General features: G+C 43.2%; 1 protein-coding gene and 1 long non-coding RNA gene across 2 annotated transcripts in view; one reads left to right on the top strand and one right to left on the bottom strand.

Annotated features, from left to right (window-relative positions):
• TRPM7 (transient receptor potential cation channel subfamily M member 7) overlaps window positions 1-4,273 on the bottom strand; it is a 109,628-nt gene extending 105,355 nt beyond the window's left edge. Inside the window, exon 1 of the mRNA XM_019533661.1 lies at window positions 3,993-4,273. Within this exon, the coding sequence (XP_019389206.1) occupies window positions 3,993-3,995 (3 nt within the window). The 5' untranslated portion in view covers window positions 3,996-4,273. The remainder of the gene's footprint in view (window positions 1-3,992) is intronic.
• On the top strand, window positions 1,888-21,611 carry LOC109309068. The gene is made up of 3 exons (XR_002100778.1): window positions 1,888-1,901; window positions 12,349-12,351; window positions 19,582-21,611. It is a non-coding gene; the product is annotated as an uncharacterized LOC109309068 (long non-coding RNA).
• Window positions 21,612-21,670: the final 59 nt, after the last annotated feature.

The raw sequence follows: 21,670 nt of genomic DNA, 5'->3' as shown, positions 1-21,670 counted from the left end.
TTAGAGGATGTGGCCCCTTAATCCTCAAGATGGTGACGAAGCAGGCAAACTAATCTGTATGAGAGATCTAGCATTAAGTTTCAATCAAGGTAGAAGTATTTCATTTCTATTTTACTGGTCTTGCCATTGTGACAGTTCTCAAGATGGCAGCACCTCAGTAAACAAAAATCTACCCCTTTTAAAAGGAAAAGCTGATGGTTAAATGTTACCACTGTCCATTATTTAATTAGGAACACATAGATTTGAGTAGACTCAAAAAGATAAAGTGATGACTTATGCTTACAAAACCGATGTTGGTGCAGCCAGATGTGTTGGTGGATCAACAAGCTAGGTGAAGTAGGGGAGGAAGAAAAAAATTTAAGAAATCATGAAGACATTTACTTGAGAATCTCATCTACAAAGCCAGATCCTAATGACTTTTGGGATACAAATACCATGACATAAAAAAAGTCTCCAACAGAGTCAACAAAAGGTTTTTTTTGGTTTTTTGTTTTTGTTTTTTTCACTGCTTCCCAGAGCAAAGACCAAAACCTAGCCACAAAATCCCTCAGAGTTTCTTCCCAAGCCCAAAGCTCTTTCAAATACATTCAGAATGTTTTAAGAATTTTCTCCATGCCCAACACCACTCTCCAAAGAAACTTCTAAAGCTATTGTCATAACAAATCCCAGATTTCACACATATACTTCTGCAGGACTGTTCTATTACCAAGCAGCCAGGGACCACACAACCCACAGCTTGCACCAGTGGGGGACTACACCAGGACAAGCTACACCCCCACAGGCCATACACCCCAGGTGCATACACTGTACCTTTGTGAGGTGGGGGTTTCCATGACCCTCCTCCCCATGACTGCACTGCACTCCCATGTACCCCCTGCTAAAAGGGCACACCTATATAGGTGTCCCCTCCCCACTACACCACACAGTCACCCTATGGCTTTATTATGTCACCATATGCCTGCAACCTCCCAAAGCCCAGGTTGCAAAGATTTTTGCAAAAAACTCAATGAAGAATGTCTAGCATTCAAGAGTTTGCCTAACTGTACGCCAACTACATAGGGTGATGCCTCTCATTGGATGAACTAAGAAATCCATGCCTCTTGCATAATTTCTGGATCATCATGACTATAAGCACAACACTTGCACTACCACAGGCTAAGAAGTATTACTGACCTCTTCTGCAGGTATAAAAATAGAAGCATGGAGGTCAAGTGACTTACCAAGGTCACCTTGCGAGACAGTGGTGAGAATCAGAAGTATCATGGATCTTTCATGCCCAAATACAATCCCATCCAAAATACAACTGCCCAATGTGCTTAGTGTATAAGTACTGGGTTAGAAATACTTGCCAATAAACATAAATAGCACAGAATTCATTTAAGTATTTTTACTCTTTGAAAAAAAGAGAGGGAGTTTATTCAAATGAGACAGATGCAAATATAAGTAGTCAGCTTGGACTATCAAAAAGAGCATGAAAATGGTAGTTGAAGGAAGAAAAGTTTCACTACAGGTTTAGCTGAAGAAAACCCCAAGATGCTGTTCTTGAATGTCTGTTTAGTCTCCCTACTATAGAATGGAAAGTGTAACAATTTTCCCAAAGAAGCTTTACCTGTACTTTTTCGTGTAATTTTAAGCAAACGTTCACCCCATTGCTCAAGTCTTCTCTTAGAAAAGAGTAAAGTTCAAATTAGATAGAAATCTAAAAAAAAGACAACAACTTGGGAACACACATATAACATTGCATTATCAAGTCCGTTTCAAACATGTTTAAGAGAGACAAATTTGGCTTCATGAAATCAATGCAGCATACCACTATTATATACACAAAAGGAGTGGAGAGGTTTAAAAGTAAATAAATATAAATCAGTAAAGCAACTTTTTAGCAGCTTACATATATTTTGGTGACAAAAATATCTCCTTGCCTTACTTTTTTTCAAATTTTAAAGCCAAATTTCAAGTTTGAAATCTCTCGCTAAAATTTTCAAGCTTTGTGACACCAAGATACTGAAACTAGCAAAACCATTAAAAATTGGTTAAAACAGACACTGTCAGAACCTTTTTGCATTCACCTATCCCTTCAAGATTTGCATGAGTTTGCAGGAAAGAAGAAACTGGCTCAACAGGAAAAAATGAAACTATGGAGTACTATCAAATGAACAAAAGTTGCAAACAAACTGCCTAATTTTTAGTACTGGCTTTTTGGCAAATCATCTCACATGTTACTTGTAACACTAAAAAAAGGTACAAAAGTGTCCAAATAAATGTGGTCAAAGCATAGTGTTAGTGGACATTACACATGCAGAGAGCACAGCTGGTTGGCTTAAAACTGAAGACTGTACTGACTCAGCTCTTGTGGGAGTTTACAGTAGTACAGAGGAATCTGAATGAGAAGAGGGAGAGGTTCTTGATCATAGCACATAAGTTCAAGGAAAGGCACATGACAGAGAAGATTCCTAGAGAAGCATGGGATATTAACTATACTAAGTAGGGCAGAGAAAGTGGGACTGAACCAGTAAGAGATGAAAGATGGGCAAGTACTGTATTCAGGGACAATGTTATATAAAGCTTCAAAGGCCAGGATAAGAAAATTTAGATTAAATATGATGGAAAAAGCAAAACAGCTGGAGAAACCTAGGGGAAGAGAGTAACATAATTTAGTTTTAAAATATGTCTTTAGTTTACTTTAAAGTTCTTTCAATGAGAGGTCATATTTTAAGATGCCTTTAGAAGTTTCCAATTTGATGAGAAATAAGAAACAAAACAGTAAGACATAGTGAAATTAATCTATTTGAATGCTGGATGTTCATAAGTCAACACAATAGGGTTTTCTTCTCTTGACAGAATACATGCAAGAACTACCAAAGTGAAATACCAAAATTAGAGTCTGCTTAACTGCAGACACTTAAAAGTACATGAATAACAGAGAAGAAAGGGTAGAGATGCACCTTATAAACTCAGCTAAGTGACATACAAATTATTCACCTATTTAAGTGTTTACAGGAACAGTCCTAAGCCAATACTTAGATTTTACTAGAAGTATTTATTTTTGATAAAACGTTCTGTAACAAGATCCGTACCATTAAAAACCATCACATAACATCCTGATTTGAATACAAGTCCATTTACAACCTGGCAATTCAACAGATCTGTGCACAGCATTATGTAACATCCCATAACACACTAACAACCAAAACACACAAAACAAGACGTACCTCCTAACTAGTGTTACCCGATTCTCCAGTGTGATCAGCAGCCACTTGAGCCTAAACCAGTCCCAGGTAAGGATAAGTTTACACTTCTTCCTATGCAATGCTGCCACTAACGGGCGCAACACTAACCACTGCACAGCAACGGGAACTCAGCAGTAAAGACCAAAACGAGAGGACTGGAAAACAGCAGAGTCTCCTGCCCAAGACTTACACAAGCAAGATCTTAACTTTCAGCTTCTGTCACAGACTCCGTAAGCCTGACATGTTCACCAAGAAGAGCTGGATGACACCTGGGGCACAGCTTACATATGACTAGTCACCGGCCGGTTTCCATGTGTATGAGTCAGCAGGGCTCTGAGCAGTAAATCGTGTCATAATTTTTTTTTTTTTTATGTTAATGAAATAAAAGGCTGATCTGGATAGTGGAAACTAACAGATTTAAACCAGCTCTGTCTGGATTTCCAGGAAGTTTCCAAGCAGCCCCAGGGTGGAGGCGCTCTCCAGCCATCACCCGGGGACCGGCCGGGAGGGAGAAGGAGGAGGACAGGGATGGCGGTCGGGCCGCGGGAGGAGCCCGCTCTCGCTGTAGCCCCGTGAGGAGGCTGGGGCCGAGCCCGCCTGGGGCCTCCAAGCAGCGAGTGCTAACACGGCGCGGGCCGGGGCGAGCCGCGCTAACGGCCAGGGGCTGGAGAAGCCCCGCGGGACCGGCGCAGCCCGCAGCGCACGAGGCGGGCGAAGCATGAGCCGGGCCGGGGAGCCGAGCCCGCCCGCCGTCGCACCCACCATTCTCCTCAGGGGCGCGCTGGGTCTCGCCGCCGGCTCTGGGTCTCTTCCCGCCTGGCAGCTCCTGCTCGTGGTTCGGCTGCGGCGGTGGCGGGGCCTGTCTCCATCTATCGGGGCTGGGCTCGGCGGCGACGGCGGCGGCGAGGGGCACTGGGCGAGGCCGGCTGGGGACAGCGCTCCGACAGCGGCGGCGAGACGCTGGCGCGGGCAGGGGTGGGAGCAGCACGAGCTCGGCTCCAGACCGGGACCCAGCGCTGGTGGCGGCCTCGGCCTGGCGGCTCCTTCTCATAATTGTGCGACTCGCCCGGACCCGAGAGCGGCGCGGCCGCGTCAGCGCGCCCCGCCCCCGGGAGGAGGGACCCAGCCGGCGCGGCCTCCGCTCCGGCTCCGACCCCGGCCTGCGGCCGTCGGCGGGGGAGTGCCGGCCGCGCCCCGTACGTACCGCACAGAAGTTTTACAACTGTCTGAGTTGGTCTGAGGGAAAATCATCTTAGAGTAATGCGGAGAACCTGCCTTGTCTGCCGCACACGCCCCGCACCTCCACCTCCGCCAACGCGGGCACACGCATACACCTGCCCGTCATCAGCCCGGGCACACCCCTGTGCCAACCCACATCCACCCTCCACTAGTCTATACACACACACATGCACACACACCCCTACCCTCTGTTAGTCCATACACACACACATCCAGCCTCTGTCAGCCTGTACACACACAGACCCCCGCCCTTCATCAGCCCATACACACAGATACACCAGCCCTTCATTGATCCACACACAGGTACACCTGCCCTTCCTCAGCCCGCACACACCTCTACCCTCTGTCACCCTGTACATACACACATCCACACTCTGTCACCCCATACACACACACCTGCCTTTCATCAACCCACACATATCCACACACACACACACACACACACACACACACAGCCCATACAAAGCCCTCTCCCTCAGCCTGTACGCACACACGTCCTCAACCCATACAGAGACGTACACATCCCCTCCCACAGGCCACCAGGTCCCGAGGTGGAGCACAATGTGACAGGCCTGAAGTGGAAGCAGAGCAGATCCTGAGCTTGCACATGCAGGGCCAGAGGAGCTCACTTAGTCAAGCTCCCTACCCACAAAGTCCTCTGATAACTCTCCATCCCCCGCTGTGCATTGATTGCAGCTTGCAGTCAAAGTGAGAGGACAATACATCTGGGGAAAATATGCCTCATAAACCTGAAGGATTTTTAATCCTGAGCATATGCGTGGTCCTGACCCCACACTGGCATTCTTGGGCACATAGTTGTATCTCTCCATAGACACCTACATTTTACTTACCTGAGAGTTTACAGTCACTGTGGCAGGAGGTACAAAAGGCTACAGGAAGGCTGCCACCAACCTCTCATCTTCACTTGAAAGAGGACAGACACACCAGATTCCAGTATATAAGACAGCTCCTGGCTCTGAGGCTTATAAACTGATGCCATTACTCAGTGTCATGTATGGGTTGGGGAATCATTTATCTTTGAGATAACCCGTAAGTCAGCTGGTCCATAGCCCAACATCAACACTTCTCAGGCTTTCATACTCCAAAGTCTTACTGTTTAGTGCAGTCAACTAAACCCTATCAATCCAGTCAAGCAGGCTTGCACCATTGCCTGTAAAGAATCACATTTCAAGTCCTGAGACACAGATTGAATGGCTGTACGTTCAGTCCTCGCAGTGAAGAAACACCTTGTGTTGTTCTTTAGCAGCTTTGCATATCTGACACTCAGAAGCATTTTAAAGCCAAGAGGAAGTTAAATCCACAAGAAAGGTTCCCCTGCTAGAAGTAGATGAGAAATCATTTTAACCAGAATTCAGTTCCTGATTGGCTTAACATGAATCTCTCTTACAATATTTAACATTTATATAACAATTGTACTGGCTTCACTTGCAAAGGATTAAAAGTTTTAGGGCTTGATTCTGTGAGGCACAGAAAGCGATGTGCATTGAACTCCACTGAAGCCGAGGCTGTTGATTGTATTTAGCATTTCAAGTACTCAGACAAGCAAGCCTTATTACTGTACTTCTGAAAGCTGATATCAATATTTCCCTTCACTGGCACTCCCACAGCAGGGTAATTTTAGTAGTCAGTTCCAGCAACAAAGAGAAATAGCTGTTACAATAATCATGGCTAATATGGATGTGATACATCTATGCACTGTGAACAGACAGAAATTATAAGAACCAAAGGGATAGCTAAAACTAGAACTCTGGTCTTTCATCTCCTGTATCACAAGTCTCTGCCACAAGACTTGAAGAGGAATTCTTAACATAATATTTCATCTCCTTCCCTCTGTCGGACAAGATTTTGAGAGATCACCACTTTTATATGAAAATCTAGCACATCCATGTAACCAAGAAAGGAACAGTCTTCTTTACAGACTTCCACCATTTTGATTTCTACTCCTCTTAGTTGTGTCATCTCCACAGAGTACATCATTCAACTAAAATGTAAGAATCATCCTACCATTACATGGTTCTGACAACAAGATCATGAATCAAGGTCATTCTGAAAACCCTTTCCTCTAACAACTAGGTCATACGACATCGTTTTTGGGCTAGTATAGCTCATTTCTCATGCTTAAAACATTGAACTGTAAACTGCCTGGGGCTTGAATTTAAAACATACCTACTTACCATGCCTCAGGGCCCTCAACATGTATGCAAATCAAGCTTTTCATGGGTATGCATCCATTTGGTGTTCCTTTTCCTCCTACCATTTCACTTACTAGTTTGTTTGATGTAAATTAATGCACTACAGCACATCACCTTCTCAATGTAAGGTAACCTAAGAAATTTAGGCACATCTGAACTCTGGAATTTGACATCCCATCTGTTGAAATTATGGCCATTGGATCCGCATAGTCTCCTCTCTCTGCAGAAGTATTTCAACGTGCCATGAAGCCAAAAGGAGCAGAGAAAGCAAAGGAGTCAAGAAAAGGTAGGCTGCTGAAAGCTAACTTGGAAACTTGACTGAGACACTGTGGTAAAAGCTATTTTAGGATAACATATCTTGAGGCTAGGAATGTGCTACACTTTTTCCTATTGACTGTGCAAGCCTACAATTAGATGGACAACGTAACTCAGGTAGTTAAATAATTTGCAATCAGTCCAGATTAAAGTTCAGCACATTCTTGCTCTGCCTCTGTTGCAGCCGGGGAGGGAGATGATGGATAAAGAACTCTTCCTTCTCTCTGTTTCACTGCTGCTTCAGGAAAGAATTTCACCCATTCCTCTGAGAAAGGAGCATGTGAAATGAGAGGCTACTTCAGTGCTGTGAAATCTGTTACTCTTTGTGACCTGGCACTGATGAAGCATGGTACAAAGCAGCACCTTGCACTGCTTCAGTCCCTTGATCTGACATTCAGGACAAGTCACAGTCTGATCCTACATTTGCAGAAACAATCACCTAAGAGGTGTAAATTGTTCAAAGCTCACATGTGAAATCTTGTTTTGATGTGAAATATTTGCTGGTTTAAATCACTGAAGCTCAGATTACCACATGCAAGGGGTGAAGAGAACTACGTTTCCAGGTATTAATAAAATACATTTCCGAATTCCTTAGAGGGTTAAACATTAAGTTAAACATTTACTCATTCACCTTACACTAAGTATTGGCTGCCTCCCAACAATGATATTTAACTCTAGCCACCTTTGTTTTTTTCTTCCAAGTGAGGCATCTGTCAGCTGTTGCCTATGAATTAGAAGAAAATAATTAAGTTTAATTTTACATATTACTTAATTCCACATTCCTTAGCTTGAAGCAGCCTACTCATCACAAAATCTAAACTAGATTCTTTATAAGTTTAAATGGAGGTTATTTTTCCTTGTAGGATATTGTAGCTTACATCTGAAAGCAAATGATCAATCTGTTGTTAGCCATTTATGTTGGTCAGTTATTGGCTCTACAATCACCACTGATAATAGTGAAACTGAAGTATAGTATCAGACAGATCTAAACAACTTTGCATTAAGTTTGGGAACTCATACCTAATAGGTTATACATCTCACTAAACCAGTTGTAACCTGATCTTACCGCAAAAAAGAAGAACTAAAAAAAGCCTCTGTAAGAGTAATGCTCATCTGAAAAATGCAATCTAATCAGTTACATAGCAAGAACACAATATTTGGGAAAAGGTTATTTTGCTGTTCTCTCATGCTCTTACAGAAGAAAAAATAAGTCACATTGAAACAAAAAAATCCAGCATTCCTTCTTCTGACAAAATAAGTGAATATCCTTAAATATTAGAGCAATCTGGTTTGGACTTCTTTTGACCATGTGACAAATTCTTCTTAGATAAGTGTATGGAAGTACATTTCAAGTTGTTCAAAATATGTGATGGAATGCAAGCAGCTAAGCTTAACACAGTCCTAACTGATAAGACTATCTAGTTAATATCCCATCCAGGGTCAAATAAATTATGTGCAGAAGCACATTTTTCCCCTTATTAGGATCATCCATGGCAAAAAGGAATAAATTAACTGTATTCACGCTTTGTTTTTGTAACAAGGTTGAATTTCAAAGCCTTTTCCCCCAAACACACACTTGCCCTTGTTACATGCTCGTCACTTTGTAATGCGTGTGTGTGTGTGCACACATGCATGCGTGCACATGCACAAATGTTTCTTAGTTCTTGGGAAAGACATACACATACTGCAAAAGGTCAGCTTTGTGGGCTTCAGATAATATAGAATATCAAGATTTCAGGTATAATTTTTAATTATTCTGATCCTTTCTTCATAAGGATTTTGTGGGTAGCGTGTTCTGTTTTTCATGAATGACAATGAAACGGCCACTGTAACCCACACGTAGACATGTTCAGCTCCCAAAGGGAGATAGCAGGAGCTTGTCAGAACATAAGGATTCTCTGGCCTTGTTTCTCTTTTTCATAGAAGGTCCTATGCTGAGGCCTGTGAGGGAGATGCAAACACCTGATACTTCGTACCATACATTAGGCCTCGAACAGGCTGGACCACCCACTTCCACGGGCCAGATTCAGAGCTGTGAGCCTCTCCCCACTCTTTACCTGCCACCAAAATCAGGCCATTTTTAGTCACTCCTGGTGACTAAAATTGGCAACAGCGTTAGCTCCTTATGTTCTGGAGCCACATGGATTAATGTTGCTGCTGCATGCAGGTCATCTGGCCTGCAGGAAGCCCTACAATCAGGATCTTGCCTGTGGGGACTAAAACAAGTCTGACACCCCTGTGCCATACCTTTTGAGAGGCAAAGGTTTTTCTGGTGATATCTTTAACTGGACCAACTGTAGAGTTGGAAGATATGTTAGACAAACTTATACTGACCTAAATCCTCAGGGGCTGTAAAGTGTCACAGCTGTGTTGAAGTCAATTGCACATTATGACTGAATTAAACCTTGAGCCTATTGAGTGGGAGTGGTTAGTTCCAATTTTTGCTGCCAACGTTGGTTGTTTAGTCACAACAGTTTTTTGTTTTTTGCAAGGTCACTTGCCTTGCAAACAGCAGTGTTATCTTTTTATATTGCTGTCAGATCTGCAGAACACTGGAGAATGTGACAGAAACTGTGGGATGACACTCAGTGTATCTCATTCGTGATGTTAAAGGTGGCTTTGTGAAAAGCTTTGGTCCAATTTTCCAAGAAAAATGTTTTAAAGTATGGTACAAACATATACATATTTCAAGAAGTGGATAGAAGGTATTTCAAAGTAGGAATCAAATGGAAAGTTTACCACTCTTAATTACATAATTCACTACACTTTGTCAGCCAACATCATTTATCCAGAGAGAGTCCTACACTGTGAGAAACATCCTGGCCCAATTGAAGTCAGAATGTGTCAGTGACTGCACAGCTTAAAACTTACCAATTAAGTATTTCAGCTCCGGCTTCCATATCTTAGAGGGCAGCCAACAAAAATGATAAGGGAGTGGGAAGGCAGGCCATGCAAGGAGAGGCTGAGAGAAATGAGCATGTTAGCTTGCAGAAAAGGTGACTAAGGGAGGGCATGATAGCAGTCTTCAAATATTTGAAGGGTTGCCATAAAGAAGGAGGAAAATAACTTTTCTCCCTTGCTGCAGAGGGTAGGATGTGTTGCAATAGCTTTAAAGTGCAGTAAAGTAGATTTAGACTGGATATCAGAAACAACAACTTTACTGTTAAAGCAGTGAGGAAGTGAAATAGGCCACCTAGGGATGCTGTAGAATTTCCTTCACTGGAGGTTTTCAAGAAGAGGTTGAATAAGCATTGCTCAGGGCTGATTTAGGAGTTGCAATGCCTGGAGCATGCTGTGAAAAGCAATACCTGGAAGGCGCAGGAGATTCCCTTGCAGATCTCCCAGGACATCACTCAAATAACATGAGAAGATGACCTGCAGTCAAGACAGGTGAAAATAGGAGAGGATTATGGTCGGCAGCAGGAGAATAAATCTGAGCTTTCATAACCCAGCTGGTTGTGGAGAAGACTAAAAGAACCTGAGATACATTTATGGAGGACATAAGACAGTAGAAAATGGAGTTCTGGCTCTCCAGTCAGGCTGCATGATGTGTGGAGTTGATTTTACAGTCCCTAGGTTGCTGTGCTGACTCAAGGGTGCCTGGTTCTCCCCCGTGCTTCTGGGCATTGCTATTTGCCACAAGAGAGAAAGAAGTAATTTTTTCCTACCTCCTGTCTGCTACTCCTCCAAAATGGTCTTTCCCACCTCCCTCAGAAATATTGGGTGTAGGTTGATGGTAAGGGTTAGGATTTGAACTAGGATGTGCTCATGCTTATGTTGAGACTTAAACCCAGGGGTGCTTGGCTGGAAGTTTTTGCTCCTCTGTTCAGGGTCAGACTGATCACTACATTTGGGGGCTGGAAGGAATATTACCCTATGATCAGATTGGACTATGCAGGTTTTTGTCTTCTTTTCTGAGGCATGGTCCTCTTCCTTGGATCTCCTGAGCATACTTTAACAAATTATTTCCTGTTTTTGCAGTGGCAGGTCATAGACCAGGGGCAGACAATTATTTTGGGCGGAGGGCTGCTTACCCAGTTTTGGCAGGCTGTTGAGGGTCGCACCCCATGGCCAGCGCTCCCTGCTGCAGCCACTCACAGCCCACATGGGGCTGCCTGGAACAGGCACAGGCACCAGCCACAGGGTGGGGGAGGGGAAGCTTCTCCCCCTCCCCCCCCATGCTCAGCTTTTCCCTGGGCTCCTTCCCTGCCCCCTGCCCTTCCCCCCTTACATGCACTTCCAGCCAGGGCAGCCATGTGGTCCCAGGCCAGAAGCCCCCGCTGGCGGGGGGGCCAAGCAGGCCCTGGTATTGTGGGACCCCGCCGGGCTTCCCCTGGGTCCTACTGCCCTTGACTCCTGTCGTTTTTGACAGGAACCAAGGGCAGATAAATATTCACTTTCTAAATTTTTGGGGGGCCCTGCGGGCCAGATAGAATGGCCTTGCAAGCTGTATTTTGCCCATCCGTATCATTGACAGTGCCCTTATCCTCCTGCTTTACCTGTGGCAAATTGAAGGGGTGTTTTGATGTTCAGGAATTGTGCCTGGTATATATGGTTGAGGATTATTCCTAAAGGTTTTAAAAACAAGTTAGACAAACACTTGCCTACAATGGTTTAGACAGGGGTGGTCTTTCCTTGAGCAGGGGGCTGGATTGGATGACCTCCTGATGTCCTGGATTAAATGACTTCATTCTCAAGAGGTTCCCAAAGGCTTAGTAGCATCTGTCTTATATAAACATATGTCAAGGCAACAGTTTTCAAACTGTGGGGTCCACCCCCCTGGGGGGTATGCAGAAAAGGTGGGGGGGCATCAAGCTCTGCGGGGATCAGGAAATGGCAGGTGTCCCCTTGCAGGCTGGCAGTGTTCCAGCCTGCAGGGAGCTGCCAGGAGCGGGACACAGGGGGTGCCATGTGCATGTGTGTGCCCACACGCATACACATGGCCAGGAAATGTGGCTGGGAAATACAGCAGGGCAGCGTGGAGAGCACTCCCTGCAGATAAGTCTATAGGGGGAGAATGTAGAAGGCAGGTGGGAGTGGGGCAGATCAAGGCTCCCACAGTGAGTGAGGGAGTGGGGCAAGAGCTGGGTATGCTGCCCAACCAGGGTGGGGAGTGGGACAGAGCTGTGGGTTGCCTGTCCCGGGGGCAGGGGGCATGTACCTCCTCAGGTTTGTACATGGGGCAGGGGCAGGTGTGAGCTGCTCCCTGCAGGCTTGGGGCTTCCTGCCCTGGGAGCCCCATGCTGGCTGACACCATGGCAAGGTGCCCCCGGCCTACCCACCAGCAGTGGGGGTGGCAGTGGTGTGGAGTTGTGCTCCCTGGTGCTGCTGGGCGGGCAGGAGGCACACAGTGGGTGGGGGGCTCCTGAGGGCAGGGCAGTAGGGCAGGAAGCCCCAAGCTCACAGCGTGCAGCCCACGTCCACTCCTGCTTGGCTCTCATCCAGCTGTAGTATGGGAGAGGGATTGGTGGGGGCATGTATGAACAAAATTGTAACTCAAAGGGGGAATCAGGAAAAAAGTTTGAAAACTGCTGCCTCAAGGGAAGAAAAGTAATTAGCTTTTCAAACTCCTTCAAAGAAAGACATTTTTGGAGGTGTTTGAATAGTAAGCTATAATATCTGAAAGAATTTCAATGCAAAAATGGAGAACAATACCAGTACATAAATTTAGTTGGCATTTCTGTCTTAACTGTTGCAAAATAAACTCCAACCTGCAACTGATTTAAGCTCCAGTCTTGCAAGCATTTAATGTTCAAGTTTAAGTCAAAGTGATGAGACTACTTGCATACCTAAGCACCTAAACGAGTTCATGAAGGATCAGGGTCATGGGGTCTACCTGCAGAAAGAGTTTTAACCTGGGGGAACTGGTAGTAGCTGTTTGAGTGCTACCTGAGTAAGTCTTCGCTTGAGAGAGAACTCAAGGGTTGTATCTAACCAACTTCCTATCTGCACAAATGCTCTTTCACAAGTGTGATGAATTCATACTGTGGTGATGTGATGTGGTGTGTACATCACAGCTTATTTAACTTTATACCCCAGTAGCGCACATCCTCAGGAAGGAAATGCCCACATATTGCAGTGTCAATACAAACTACAGCACACAAGGACTTACATTTCTCTAGTGCCCACACACAATTCTTCCACAAGGACAGAAAAATTGTCCCTTAATATACCATGCAGAGACTTTTACCAAAAGTCCCAGCAGTGTAAGGACACATCCAGATGTCTTGGACACTTGGACTGTGGCAAATTTTGGCTACTACAGTGATTGCAGTTGTGCAGCTCCTGGCCACAGCCACTTTTTTTGGCCTCCGCCCCCCTCCCCTGCTGGTGGCACCAAGGGTGGTTGCACCATTTGCTCCATCCTACTTATGCCACTGAAAAATCCTACCACCTCATGAATGAATACAGCAGGAGCGTGGACCCAGCAATTCAACTTTGGCTTTGCAGTGCAACTGGTCGCACCAATGCTAGTAGGAGGAGATATGTATGGTATCTGGTAAGGTAATGTTGGTGGCCTGCAAATGTACATACGCTTGTTTCAGTACATATATAACTGCCCATCCCTCTTCCTGCAGGACACAAAGTATCAATGCTGCCACTCCTACATTTTTGTGACAGATTCTTCCCATGATCTGCCATACAGTCAAGTCTACTAGCTGCTTATGAAGTACTGCTTAAAATCTTCAGATATTCAAGCCAAAGTCTCATGCAAGAATGTAGGGGGCATGCTCCCAACTACCTTCATCTGCATATAGAAAGCCAGCACCTGCCAAGAGTATGGGAGCAGTTTCCTATTTTGCACATGCAAATAGCTGGCTGTGAACAAGACTTGGTCAGTGCCTTCTACTGTAAAATTAGGTTGTGTGTGTTCTTTGGGGAGTTTTTTTGGGGTTTTCTTGTTTGTTTGTTTTTGTGGGGGGCGGTTCTTGCTCTAGATCCTTTATATTCTGTTAGGTATTTTCAGGACTGAAGCTTATATTATTAAAATCTATGTTTTTAAATATTTAAACCTGAATTTAATAGCCCATTCAAAACAATACGGGCATCCAACACAACATAGAAGCATCAGGTTTACTTTGATAAGCCATGAAAACATCTCAGGTATATTTTAATGCTTAAAAACAAATGCAAACAGCTGAGGCATATGTTGGAGGGGACTAAGAACATATACCCTACAGCAGTTTACTACTTAAACACTGTTGTTTTTGACAAATAAAATTAGTACCCAGGTATTTAAATAACAACAGGCTAATTGTTTTGCTATCCCAACACTGATTTACATGCCACTTATAGTATGTCCCTCCAAAATATTATATTTTTCCCTTATGAAATATAGTTTTAAATTGAAAGCTCTTAATAATTATTTTGATCCACTAAACAATCCCAGTTTCACTGCCTCTTTCAGTCACTCCAGTCAACAAAATTTGAACATCAGTAGGAATTCTTCACACGGAATGACTGCATGACTACATAACCCTAGTGCATTTTGTAAATTGATATATTGTATCAAGAATGAAGGTGGACTTCCTGTACATCATCAAATATGTATTAGTTAGAAAAACTGACACAGAACTTTGGGCGAATTCCAGGGCAGCAGGAAGGTTGTTTCTAGAGCCAGAATAAAAGCTTAGGAAACTTGGACTGTGTCATAGAGCAGATGCCATGCAGCAAAGACTGCAATCTATTGCCACGTGCAAAATGACAAGTCACCCCAAATTTCCCAGGGCAGTCCCAAATTTCATGTGTCCTAGTAGCCCTAAAGAATTACCCATGAAAAGGAAAATGTCCCCATAAAACCCCCTGCATCTGCTGAGGGGACACAGCATACTGCTGCCTGGTGCAATAGGAACTTAGATCTGCTGTTTCCAGTTCAAGAGGTAGCTGAGAAGATGGAATCAAAAAAGGTGCAAAATGTCTTCCAGTTCTGGACATCTGTGGAGAGTCCCTGACCACATCTTGTATTTTGCTCCCCAAAAGTTGGTCACTTAACACATTTTTATATGACCCCTGAAAATGTACTTTCTGGTTCACTTTTATCCCCATTCACATTTACAAATATCATGAAAGCAAAGCAGATAGATATTTGACAAAATAAATTATTTATTCAAACTGTGTATTGCATCTCTTAGCCAAGAAAAACTTTCACACACTCTCACAGCAGTACACAGAATTGTCTGACGAGGTCTGTTCCATTCAGGTGATAAGGAGGTGTTGTTTCAATGTGTTTGCTCCTTCTTTTCTCAGGTAGTTGATAATTACAGCTAATTTATCAATCTTACTGTACAGCTGCGAGCCCCTCTGCCAGGTCCAGAGCAGAACTGGCCTGAACAAGAAAGAGAGATAACAATGGGTAGTACAGTGAGGAGGTGTGGGAGAAGGGAAAAGGGAAGCTAGTTTCACAGCCAATCTCTTATTTTACTCCTCCTTTTTATGGGGGAAAATGTCTTGTAATATTTATGTCTATATTTAATGTTCTTTAAGCAGAAATATAACAGGAGAAATACCTGCCTGCTGGTTTTCTGCAGCCAATAGCCTTCAACCCAGGAGGATGGGTTGGCTCAAGTGTGGGTGATAATTTTGGCTGGCAGGCCATTTAATGAGTTTTGATGAGTTGTTGAAGGCCACGCATACAACATCCTTCAGAAGATATAATTTTAACGAATTATAGATGAAAAACAAGTTGTATACTAAAAATCAAACATCTAGTATAACATTTGATTTAAAAAAAAATGTTTGTCCTGATTGATGTTTTTTCAGTACCGTATATAGAAATCACTGAATAATAGCTCCAAATAATCTTACTTATGTATATTGTATATGTGTGCGGCAGGGTGAGGGGCGTGGGGTGGGTGGGCGGCCTGGGTGCTATGTCCTGGGAACTGGCCGAGCAGTGAGGTGGAGACAGGGGGCACGTGGAACAGAGCTCACCCAGGCAGTGTGGTCTGTGGCTGCCCCTCCAGTGGTCCACACGGGGCCAGGCCCTGTCCACTTCCTCCCAGGGCACCCAGTGCCATGCTCCTCCCTGGCCCCACTGGCCCCAGCCCCAGCTGCATGCAGGGCTGCTCCTGGTATGGATCAGCTCCTTCCACCTCCAGCAGTTCCTCCTCCTCCTGCCCCTACTGTGCCACTCTGGGTAGGGAGAAGTTTTAGCTGGATGGCTCCTGACCCCGTGCGCAGGGCTCCAGCTCCCGGACATCTTTCACCCATTCTGCCCAGCTGGTGGTTGAGTGGGTGGAAGGCGGCTGGAAGTTGGAGCCCTATACACTGGGGCAGAAGCCACCCGGATGAAACTTCTCCCCACTTTGGAGCAGCTTGGCAGGGGCAGGAGGAGGAGAAGCCAGTAGAGGCGGGAGGAGCACCCGCCAGGAAACTATCTGTGCTGGCCCGAGCTGAGACAGGGGCTGTTGGGTGTGGGTGGGAGTGTGGTGTTCCCTTCCCTGGACAGGTCTTGGCCTCATGCAGTGTCGTGGGGGCAGCTGTGGACCAGATCCAATCAATTGGTGGGTGCCCCTGTGGGCCTGATCTGATCAGTTGACTGGCCACAGCTGGTCTGTGGGCCATATTTTGCCCACCCCTGGGCTAGCTTCTCAAATACAAGCCAGTGCCTTCTCTGAGAGAATCCTCTCTGCAGAGGCCTTCTCTCTAATGCTAATCAAAATAAACTGTTAACAGAGCTTGGAAATAACTTGGTGCCAATATTATTGTTAAAATTTTGAGAGCCAAAAAAATAAAGGTCTGTTTCTTACTGTCAGAAGTACCTGGAGCTCTTGGGTATTTGTAACATCTATAGCTTTGTCATTCATATTCTGTTAACCTTGACACCAAAGGTATGTCCATCCAAGATGGCTGCCTTTCAGTTGTTGCGTACTCCGTAAAAGATCGGTTTTCCTTTTTTGTGTGTGTGTTTTAAAAATCTCAGCCAAAGCATTGCACCAAGCACTGTCGCATGGTGGTAACTGGTGTCTGCCAGCAGGGACAGTTTCATGTAGACAGGCAGAACGCACATATGCAGAACAAGGCTAGCCTAAAAAATCTTGAGAAAAAGCTTGTGGGGTTAGATACAAAAACATCTTTGAGCTGGAAAAAAAAAACAAACCAAAGAAAATCAACTTCCAATCCCCTTGCTCCTCCCCCCTAGGTAATAACAAATAAAAAACCTCTCCTTCAATTACTTGTGGCCAGTTGCAGAGACCCAATCCTATCAAGTACATCGAACAGAAACAGTCCATGAAACGCCAAACTTCCATCAAAAGGGCAACAGTCTAACTCCCCTCCCTTCCCTCTGCCCCCCCCTTTTTAATACAATGAGAAAGTCATTCTGTTAAATAGTAAAATAAATGAGCTACAGTTTATCTCAGGTTGACATGTGATATTTACTCCTTCAATAAGTCCTTACAAGTTTGTAGAAAATTGTCTTCACATTCTTGTCACAGTTGAACATGAGAAGCATTTATTTTCATCAAGGCTCGTTTCCAAAAAAAGTACAAAATAAGTTGTTCTGGAATTTGCTTTGTGGAAAGAAGTTCCAGAGGTTGTTTGAACTGGAAAAGGAGCAGACACAACTCTGTCATTAAACCCAGTGCTCACCTCTGGGCAAAAGGTTCACATGCAGCAGGAATGGGCACGCTTGTCAAGCCTTTCAGCATGACCTGCTGTCATTGTTGGGCAGTTTCTTTGGTCCCTTCTTAAGAAATCGTCTTTTTCTTGTTCTGTTCCAAATACAGTTGTTGATAAAAAGCAAAAGGAAGAGCGACCTAATTATACACTAAACCTTGTAGCTGCTGATTAACTGATGTGGCTGACTGCCTGGACTAGAAAGCTTCTACACTTCCAGCTTGGCAGCAAAAGCCTTTGAGATTTGCAGCTAAGCGTTCGTTGAGGGAATGATTCCAGTTACCAACCATAATAGTGGGAAACTGATAGGTTACTTTGATTGAAAATTGGGCGAGCATTGAATTCATTGCAACCTTTTTCTTTAGGATATTCTGTCCAAAGGAAGTATAACCTGAGGGACCTTAGGTCTAGTGCTTTTAGGCCCCCATGACCACCTCCCATTCTGACACATTTTAAAATCCAACTTAAATTTGACCGGGGAGGAGGGGGTTGGAAATAATTCTCCAAAACTTGTTTTCCTGAAATGCAGTTTTCACCCTTGTACAGTCTAAGGCAGTAATTCTCAACAAGGGTGTCAGGCATCCAGGTGATGCAAGACCCTTTTAATGGTGCCATGGTGTGTTCAATATTAGCAATGTTAGGTGTGCAAACACCACACGATTCACAAGATAAACCCAGACATTTCAAGTAGGAATCCATACTGCCAAAACCATTTTGACCTGTTGTTGTCCTTGGGGTCTTTGCAACAGAAAAAAAATGCTCTATTACTTTTCCATAATCAAAAGATGAGTAAAAACAAAGCTGGGATTTTCCAAGGGGTGGCTTGAGTCTAACAAGATGAGAAACACTATTCTAAGAAGGCAGACCAGGTTCTTTGGGTAAATCTGATATCTTTTATTATATCAACTAAAATAGTTGGAAAAAAAATTCTTCACAAGCTTTCAGGTATAAATACCCTTCCTCAGGTTGGGGAAGCATCTGCAGCTGGCGTGTGCTCTTCCTAGACGGAATGAATAGTAAAGAAGCCAGAGGCTGGTATGCATGCAAGAAAGCCAGTTAGCGAAGATGTAAATTGAGGAGTCAGTGAGTGAGAGACAAGCTGGGGGACAGAAGGGGAAGGTGAAGGAATGTAGGTGGTAAATAGTGGAGAAGTACCTGGGGAGTCAGCTGTTAGGCAGGTTATAATGTGTCATAAATCTGGTGTCCATGTTTAGTTCATGATTTTTTGTATCTAGTAGATTGAGAAAGTGAAGTTCATAGGCTCATCTGTGAAAGGTGTTTTGTAAATTCCCTTTCAGGATTAGAACTGAGAGATTGGAGAGAGAGTTGTTTTCTTGTGAGAAATACACCCCCACAGCTAATTGGGTATTCTTGTCTTAGATAGATTTCTGGTGTGCATTCATTCTGGTGCGCAGTTGTTGTTTGGTCTCTCCTACATATTTTCCATCAGAGCATTTGCTGCATTGGATGAGATACATTACATTTCTGGAGGTGCACTTATCATGGCCTGGTCTGGATCCATTCAGTGCGTTTTGGGTTGTAGAAAGTTTGCTTCTGGTGATGAGGTTAGCAAGGGTTCAATGCTTGTTTGAAGGCTAGGATGGATGGTTCTGGGAAGATCTCTTTTAAGAACTGGGACTTCTAGTATGGGCTGTACTTGTTTGACAATTTTCTGTATATTGTCAAGGGAGGGATATTATGTCCTAACCAGTGGCGTGCAATTCATGGGGCTTTGTTTCCCTTCTAAGAACCCCCCATGAATCCTTTACTATTCTAAGAACTCATTCTATATCATGCTAAATTTTAATTTCATCTTAATGATTTCAGACTTAGTCTCATTTTCCCATTTTTTGGTAAGAATATATGCTTTTATATTTCAAATGAATTAATGAGAGTGCAAAAGGCTCACTGAGAAGGTATTTTAATTTTTATCTTATACAAGCCAATTGCCTATCAAGAATGACCAGAACACCTTTGTAGTATATTCCTCTTTTTATCATGCCATCAATTGATTGAATATGTGGCCACTTAAGGAGTGATTAACTGGTTAAGGCATGATTAACTAGTTAAGTATAATGAGTAGATGGGGCTAGATATACACAGTACAGATTCCAATTGCAAAAGCAGTACATGAAACATTGTAGTGTATTAAGAGACTTTAATTTAAACTTTAAAAATTAAGATTTAAAAATATTCCCACCAATTCAAGTATCAGATCACTTACTTCCATGGCTCAGAAATATCAATGCATCAAAGAGAAAGCAGCTAAAAATGCTGCTCAGTTCTGAATAACTCAAAGCAGTATCATATTGTTTTATATGTATTACATCACAAACGACGCATCAAATAGACTCCATTTCTAAATGTGGATTTTTTTTTCTTTCAGTATTTCTAACCCAAAGGGTCCCAGGGCAAAGCTAGATTCTCATCTCTGAATTGCTTTAGCAATAGTCTTAAGAACCATACATTTGAAGGCCACAGTTTTGCGAGTGACACATATGACTCATTACCTTCAAAAGGCTGCCCATGTGTTAACAAACAGAATTTAGTAAATTATTAGTTTGATGGGTAACAATGCAGATGTTTTTCTGATGCAAACTTACGGAGAAAGAGAGGAAGTAAAACAGCGCTTGATCTGGTTGGTGCTACTAATTATAGCAATTCTTGTAACAAGTGGTCATGGCATGATTCAGTATGAAGAGCAACACAGCAAATGTTTGCTAAAACAGATTATCGAAGTTGCCACTAGAGTACACAAACAGGACTCTGAACTCACAGATAGCTGATCTGATGAATAAATAGGTGTTTTATTTATTGAATTATTTATTTTTTAAAAGTTATTTTTCAGACCAGAATTATGTTGTAAGGTACTTTGGACTTGATTGATAAAGCATGCCTAAGTGATCACTGCCTAACTGATACAGAACCTTATGTCTATGGGACATCAGCTTCTAAGTCACCTAACCACTTTTGAAAATGTTACTGTCTGTCATCATTAGTGTAAATGTCAGCTTTTAGAGAGACATATAGAACAAATCAATTATTCCAAATACTGCTTTAAAAGAAGATTTATTAACAACATTCTTGAAAAGTGATAATTTAAATGGTGAGGGAGGAAGCAGTTGTCAGTATCCATATAATCAAAAGAGTTAAGTCTTATATTACATATTGCTATTAAGGCTCTTAGTATAATGAAAAGCCCAACTGAATTTAATACAGTATTAAACACCCAAAACTTCTAAAAAAGTTTCAAATATCAGTCCTATTGAACTATTTATAAAATATGTTTCAGTAGTTGACACTAGCCTATCAAATTTTATCCCCATCCTTGATTTTAGCAAACCAAGAACCTAAGCCCTAAAAGAAAAAAGTTATTAGTTTACATCCCGTCAAACTGCAGCATGTGTGAGACACCACACAGAACAGTAATTAGGCATGAAGCAATACAGACTTCTCACAGCAGGCTGCTAAACACACAGTTAAACATGTTGCCAAACTAACACACTAGTTTGGTTACCAACTAAGCTTACAATTAATCTAAACGTTCTTTCAGAGGGAAAGATGGGTTCATTTTATACAGGCTTATAAAGTCTTTAAAATGTTTGAAAATACAGCATGATGCTGAGCTACTGTTATGAGCCCTTAACTTCTTAAGAGTTATTTTCAGAAACTTGTCTCTCACAACCATGTGTTTTGTGTCTGAGGCTGGGCTTGTCAGAAAGCACGACATTTCATAACAGCCACTTAGCACTTTGCCCTAAAAAGGAAAAAAAATAATAAATTAAAGGAAATTACTGTTAACATAATTTTCCTGCAAAGAAAAAAAAAACCCCTTTGCAATCTGCTATTAAACACTGAGGTATTTCTGATGCCAAAACTGAATGAATAAACTCAAAAAATATCGAAAGAGGGTTTGGATGGCTTAGAGAATTTGTAATGGGATATGACAGTCTTTCACCTCGAAGCTGCCAGTTCAAGTCTGGTGCAGGTCAATAATCATACAGCTGGCTTGTGGCCTTTAGCAGCTGCAGCCAAGCAGAACCCTTGTTGACCGTC

Source organism: Crocodylus porosus, unplaced genomic scaffold (genome assembly GCF_001723895.1).
Source record: "Crocodylus porosus isolate Cpor-Errol unplaced genomic scaffold, CroPor_comp1, whole genome shotgun sequence".
In the NCBI taxonomy this organism is placed as follows: Eukaryota; Metazoa; Chordata; order Crocodylia; family Crocodylidae; genus Crocodylus; species Crocodylus porosus.
This window is presented reverse-complemented; position numbering and strand designations above follow the sequence as displayed.